The sequence below is a fragment of the Rhinoderma darwinii genome, chromosome 4 (genome assembly GCF_050947455.1).
Source record: "Rhinoderma darwinii isolate aRhiDar2 chromosome 4, aRhiDar2.hap1, whole genome shotgun sequence".
NCBI classification, from domain to species: Eukaryota; Metazoa; Chordata; class Amphibia; order Anura; family Rhinodermatidae; genus Rhinoderma; species Rhinoderma darwinii.
Genome location: NC_134690.1, coordinates 285,946,767 through 285,953,370, shown reverse-complemented (window position 1 = coordinate 285,953,370; position 6,604 = coordinate 285,946,767). Strand labels below are relative to the sequence as shown.

At 45.4% G+C, this 6,604-nt stretch overlaps 1 protein-coding gene across 1 annotated transcript; it reads left to right on the top strand.

Moving 5' to 3' along the window:
* Positions 1–997: 997 nt before the first annotated feature.
* On the top strand, positions 998–2,723 carry LOC142760537 (uncharacterized). Its single transcript, XM_075863731.1, has 2 exons — positions 998–1,186; positions 2,072–2,723. The coding sequence occupies exons 1-2, from the start codon at positions 1,086–1,088 to the stop codon at positions 2,721–2,723; spliced, it is 753 nt and encodes a 250-aa protein (XP_075719846.1). The 5' UTR covers positions 998–1,085.
* The last annotated feature ends 3,881 nt before the right edge of the window (positions 2,724–6,604 follow it).

Below are 6,604 nucleotides of genomic sequence, written 5' to 3'. Positions count from 1 at the left end.
CGCAGTTTGCGGATTTGCGGAAGTGTTGCTAGGCGACGACCGGGAATGACTTCTGTCGTCGTGAAGTCTGGAGACAGTGCATGAGAGCAGCAGAGAGCAGCAGAGAGCAGCATGGCTTCAATAAACGTTGAGAAACTAATCATCCTGGTCCAGCACAAGCCCTGTCTGTGGAATAAGCGGGTGGAAGAATATGCAGACAGGAATCTGAAAGATCTTGCCTGGCAGGAGGTCTGCAGTGAGGTGCATCTTACCGAGTGGGAGAAGGCAACTAAAGTGCAAAAGAAGCGCATGGGTAAGTTTCACACCTTGATGCGGTTTCTGAGTACTCCTGTCATGTCATAATGACATGCCTGACGTTTTGATTGTTGGCAGTTGGATCACTGAAACACCCACCAATCGCTGAAATGAAGCTGCAGAAGTGCACGTGAGATTGTGGGGGTCTCATGGCTCTGAACAGCACCGATCAAAACGTGACATGTCACTATGAGGGTATGTTCCCACACACTAATTACGGACGTAATTCGGGGGTGTTTGACCTCTATTACGCACGCTAAATACGCCGCAATAGCGTTGACAAACATCTGCCCAGTGAAAGCAATGGGCTGACGTTTGTGTGTTCAAGCGGCGTGTATATTTACGCGTCAATAGACGCCCGCGTCAAAGAAGTGACCTGTCACTTCTTGTGCCATAATTGGAGCCGTTATTCATGGGCTCCTATGAAAATCAATTACGTCCGTAAAGGACGCTGCGTTAAAGCGCCAGCACATGCCTTTACGGCTGAAATTACGGGTGATGTTTTCTCCTGAAACCAGCAACGTCATTTCAGCCGTTACGGACGCTGTCGTGTGGGCACATGGAAAACGTGGCAAGTCTGCTGTAGTTTCTGCAACGTCGGAATTACCTGTCAAATATGCAAATGTAGGTGCAGATTTGTTTGCAGCATCATTTTCATATAATAAACAACATTTCCTAATATCTAGTAATGTACTCTTCTAAAATGTTGATCTGTGATTGGTTTATTTTATATCATAGTCGAAAACGTCAAAACACGCTGGAACACGTGCCGAGACCAATTAAAGCGTGAGATGAATGACAAGGGGAAGAGCGGAGACGGACGTCTGAAAAAAAAGCCATACATGTACACCAAACAACTTTCGTTTCTTCTTGATGTAATGCAGGTTGGCCCGTAAGTATTGCTTATATACTTTGATCATTGTAGTCTGCCCATGTAGCCAGTTGTGTAAGTACCGCTGTAGCAGCCGTAGCGACTGCTACGGGGACCGCGGCATGAGGGGACTCCACCATGTCCGGAGGCTCCGCTAGCAGCCGCTATGACGGCTACAGCGGGACGCAACTGAACACTACGGCTGAGCAGGGAGGTATCTCCCCGCTCTGACATTAAACAACAGACATGTATCCCCTAACCACTGAATAGGGGATACATGTGTGATCGCTGGCATTGACAGGGAGAACGGGGGACAGAAAGTACCCTGAACTTCTCCATCCCAAACCTCGTACTTTCGCCAGCTCCGTCAAAATGAATGGAGCCAAAGTCGTGCTTGTGCGCATACATAACCAGCGCTCCTTTCAATTTTTGGGAGATGTGCAGACGGCAGAACTTAAGGGGACTTTCAGTCCCCCCTTCACCCTATCGCTGCCAGCGATAAGGCATGTATTTGTAGGACACACTATAGGTGGCATTTGTCCGGGGGGCGGGGAGGGGGGCCTGTATGGCGTTAGCGGCATACAGCCCCCTCACTAGATAACGCCGTACAGTCCCCCTATAGATAACGCCATATAGTACCCCGGTAGATAATGCCATACAGTGTACAGTGTGGGGCTGTATGGCGTTATCTACAGGGGTGGGGGCAGCAAAAAAGGCACTATCTACAAGGGGGGGGGTGACACCCAGTGGAGGGATGGCCCCAGTCAAAAGTTTGCTATGCGGCCCTGTCTTTCCTAGTTAGGGCTCTGCATGTAGTGATGCATACATAGTGTATTTGCCCAGCTGTAGACATGACGTTAAATTACTACAAAAATTCCCTAACATTATGTTTTCATTTTCAAACAGAACCAAGGATAATCTGGAGGAAGAAGAAGACTCTGATGAGACTCAAATTGAAGAGCCTGACGTAGCTTTGGGGACTGCTAGGTCCACATCCACTCCTGTGACAGCGGAACCAACAACAGTGGATAATCCAGTCTGTGCCGCGGACGAAGAAATTATACCCCGAGGTAAAGGTCGACGTTCTGCCAAAGGTCCAACACGTACAGAGCCAAGGCAGGAAGTCGACTTGCGTGTATTAGAGCACTTGGAGAAAAGAGCTACTGAAACTGAAGAGGGCACCTTCTGTCGCGCTCTCTCTAATATTCTTAAAAGAGTGCCAATTTCCAGACAGATAAGGTGCCAAACAGCACTAATGGAAGTCGTGGAAATATTTGCGACACATCCTGACCCACGTGCAATGCATCAGGCCATCGAGTTTCATAGACGGGGGTGTGATGCAAGCACCTTCAACTCTGTCCCTCCAGCACCTGCAGCAACCGCGCAAGGCATCCAGCATCCGTCATATGTAGACTCAATGCCGCTATTCAGTGACGATCGTTCAGTTTATGGCATGCCAGGACCTTCTCAGCAACAGTATGGGCACATGCAGCAGGGGGAGTCAGTTCCACGACCACATCATGAACCTGCACCTTCGCAATCCTTTTACAATTTATAATTTAGTTATATAACATAGTTTTGTTTATGTTTGTTGACACTATTTTATGCAAGAAATAAGATAAGTTTATAGTTAATTATGTGTTTGTCTTTATTATTATTGCAAAACATAATGAGGTATTGGTCTGCATTTCTGCCAAATGCAAATAATCGTTTTTTGTTTTTTTTAAATTAATAAAGAATAAAAAAAAAAAAAACAGAAATACATTAGCTCGCAACCCGCGTCAAGGGTCCTCATTCTCTTGCGAGTCCCTACTCTACTACTGCAACTTTAACTACTAACATTTGTAACATAAACCGGAAATACAACAGTCCCTCTCAAATTTTAATTTGGCAGACGAAGCACATCCCTTTGCCAAGGAACTGCTCCCTCAGGTGATACAAAATAGTCTGTATACAAATTACGGACTGCCAGTCCAGACACTCCAGGTCTTCCATGTGGTGTGTAGTCCAAAGGGATGTAATTAGTAGAGAAATGGTTCAGCTCTGCGTCCACTGCCGACTGATGAATCCTCAGAAAATTGTGGAGGACAACACACGCTTGTATAACCTTTGTCACATTTTCAGGATTCATCTGAATGGAGCTCTGGAACACACGCCACTTGCTGCTTAGAATTCCGAAGGCGCACTCCACATACCGTCTTGCACGTGTAAGGCGGTAGTTAAATATGCGCCTCTGTTCATCTAAGCCACGCCTAGGGAATGGACGCATCAGGTGAGGGGACAGTCCGAAACCTTCATCACCCACAATGACAAAGGGTGCTGGTGGTCCTGTAGATCCTGGAAGCTGTCTAGGTTCCGGAAGGTCGAGCTGGTTAGATGCTAGACGTTCACCCATTCTGGAAGCCCTGAAGATGCCAGCATCCGCAGAGCTTCCATAGGCCCCAATATCGACAATTATAAACCGATAGTCACTGTCAGCCAAGGCCAACAGCACCACCGAGAAAAACTGCTTATAATTGAAATACTGAGACCCTGAGTGAGCAGGCTTTTTTACGCGGATGTGCTTACCATCTAGCGCACCAACACAGTTGGGAAACTGTGCTGATTGGAAGAAGCCATCGGCAATCCGAATCCAGTCCTCTGGCTTGGGCTTTGGCATAACTGCTGCTCGAAGTTGCTGCCAGATGATTTCGCAGGTAAGCTTGACAATCTTCGAAATAGTGGAGCACCCCAGCAGAAACTGGAAATGTAGCGATGCAAAGGAGTTGCCGGTAGCAAGAAATCTGTAAAAAAAAAAAAAAACATATATAACAAAATATGCACATACAGGAAAAATATCTGCAACACGGTGGCAAGGTGGCAATATGAACAGGGGACAAGTATACTAATATTGTTTGCAGGGTAGAGACATGTCGTAGAAGGGGATTTAGGTTTTCTTACCTCAGAGTGACCATCAGGCGTTCCTCTGGAGAAATGCAACGTCTCATGGTGGTGTCCTGGAAGATCAGTCCAGGACGAAGGTCCGCCAGCAGACAGTCAAAAGTTTGCACGGACATACGGCAGTAGCTGAGGAACTTGTCCGGGTGCTGCCGCAGGTCTGAGTACAGCATGTTAAAATGCCCCTTCCTAAGCCGTTGTGAGATAATGGGGTGAACCCAATATCTCCTCCTCCTCCTCGGTTCTTCGTCCAGCATTGGTGGTTGCTGTCCAAATCGCCTGGAGAGGAGCCAGTGCAGGAGTACATCATCCACATCATCAGAAGACATGTTCGCAGTGAGTAACTGACAAAAACCACAGCTATATCAGCAGCGCAATCTCACTGAACTCGCACAAAGCAAAGATCAGGAAAAATGCAGCAGGAAATGGCTCCAGAGCGATCATGTGACCTTCTAAAGGGGGTTTGACCAAGCTTTTGGCATCCTGTTTAAAAGTCCTTTTTTTTTTTTTTTTTTTTCATCCGCATTTTTGCGGATTACATACGGATGAACTGCGGATTACATACGGATGAACTGCGGATGACATTCCACGGAACACGGTCCTGGAATTTGCGGACCAGAAAAACACCACGGTCGTGTGCATGAGGCCTAAGGCCTCATGCACACGACCGTAGTGTTTTTCTGGTCCGCAAATTCCAGGACCGTGTTCCGTGAAAAGTCCTCCGCAGTTCATCCGTATGTAATCCGCAGTTCATCCGTATGTAATCCGCAAAATGCGGATAAAAAAAAAAAGCCTAGGTAAAACAGGGTGACGACAGAACTCATTCCCGGTCGTCGCCTAGCAACACTTCCGCAAACTGCGGTTGACACACAGAGGTGTACCCGCATTTTCCACGGGCCCATTGACTTCTATGGGCATGTCCGCATCGAATTTGCGGGCCGTAATAAGACATGTCCTGAGTTTGTGCGGCACGGATTTGCGGACATGCGGGGACCCGTGAAAACACGGATAGTGTGTATGGGCCCATAGAAATGAATGGGTCCGCAATTCTCCCGTGGATTTTCGCAAAAACACGTTCGTGTGCATGGGGCCTAAACCTGGCCTCTCATACAGATTGTAAGAATTTTATTTTACTAAATCTGTGTGGATTGTGCTATTCAATATTCCTAATAAATCACAACATAGAAAATCTGCAATATCTGCAAAATATTGGAGTACTAAAGATTTTATAAATACAAATAATCTTATCTTGGCCCAATAAATATGACTGCATTAGCAGAATTTAGGTTTACGTAATGTGTTTTTTCCCCCTATGTCATATTTGACACTGTACATAAATGATAATTACAGATCTACAGGAGGTGATCGACAGCCCTGCACTCGAGACACTTATTAGACACGTTATTGAGCAACCGAAAAATGTTTATACATGAAAAACCAAAATAAGATGTGTTGGAAAATAGAAAACCCTTCATTATGTCATGTATTTGTACAAGAGGCAAACCAAACTGGCATTAGATTTTATATGTTACAAGAAAATCCTGTGGAATTAACCTGACATGCAATGAATGAACAAATTGTTTAATCTGCAGATGTGAAGTGTCATAACTGCTTGGTGCAAGTACCATCTGGATGTAGAATGTTAGAGCCAAACTGGCCTGTAATGTATGCAGAAGGAAGTGATGCATACAAAACAATTATGTCATTTATATGTTCTGAATATTGATTGATAGCAATTAATTTAATCATTCACCATTAAATTATGTTAATCGTGATGCTTTAAGCTCTGTTCACATTTCACATATGCGTTGGAGGCTCCATTAGGTGCCTTTGTCGCAGATTACCGTAAATAAAGTGCATCATGCTGAACTATCGCTTCCGGTAAAACCACCGACACCCGACGGAACTCATTAATGTCCATGGGTTCCGTCGGCCACCGGTGGGGTCCATTATGCAATGGAACTGTAGCAGAACAATGGAAATCCACGACACAGGTGGGAACATAGCCTTATCCATTCTGTTATTGCATATGAAAATCATCATGAATGGATTCAAAATTCTTTGCATCCTCAAAAAACAAAAATCTTCTGAAAGCAGGGACGTTAGCTCAATGAAGTACAATAAACATATACATAATATTTAAAGGGGTTTTCCCATGAGGGACATTTATGACATATTCACAGGATATTTCATAAATGTCAGATAAAGGCGGGTTCCGCATCTGAGCTACGCTGTTTCCGTAACTCCCATAGTAGTGAATGGCAGTTACGAAGGCAACGTAGCATGTAAGCTACTCTGTTTCCATAACTATTATTCAGTTCTATGGGAGTTACAGAAACCGCATAGCTCAACAAGTTATGTTGTTTCCGTAACTCCCAACCATGTAATCAGTAAGTGGCCCGGGGAGGCAGAGGGAGCACTAAAAGATAGAATGGGTTTAAGGGGACCCCATTCTATAGATAGGTTTGGGGTCCCAGAGGTTAGACCTGCATCTAATTGACA

Coding starts and splice junctions, on each gene's coding strand:
- LOC142760537 (XM_075863731.1), top strand. CDS start 1,086: ATGAATGACAAGGGGAAGAGCGGAGACGGACGTCTGAAAAAAAAGCCA. Junction 1,187..2,071: donor GATGTAATGCAGGTTGGCCC/GTAAGTATTGCT, acceptor ATTTTCAAACAG/AACCAAGGATAATCTGGAGG.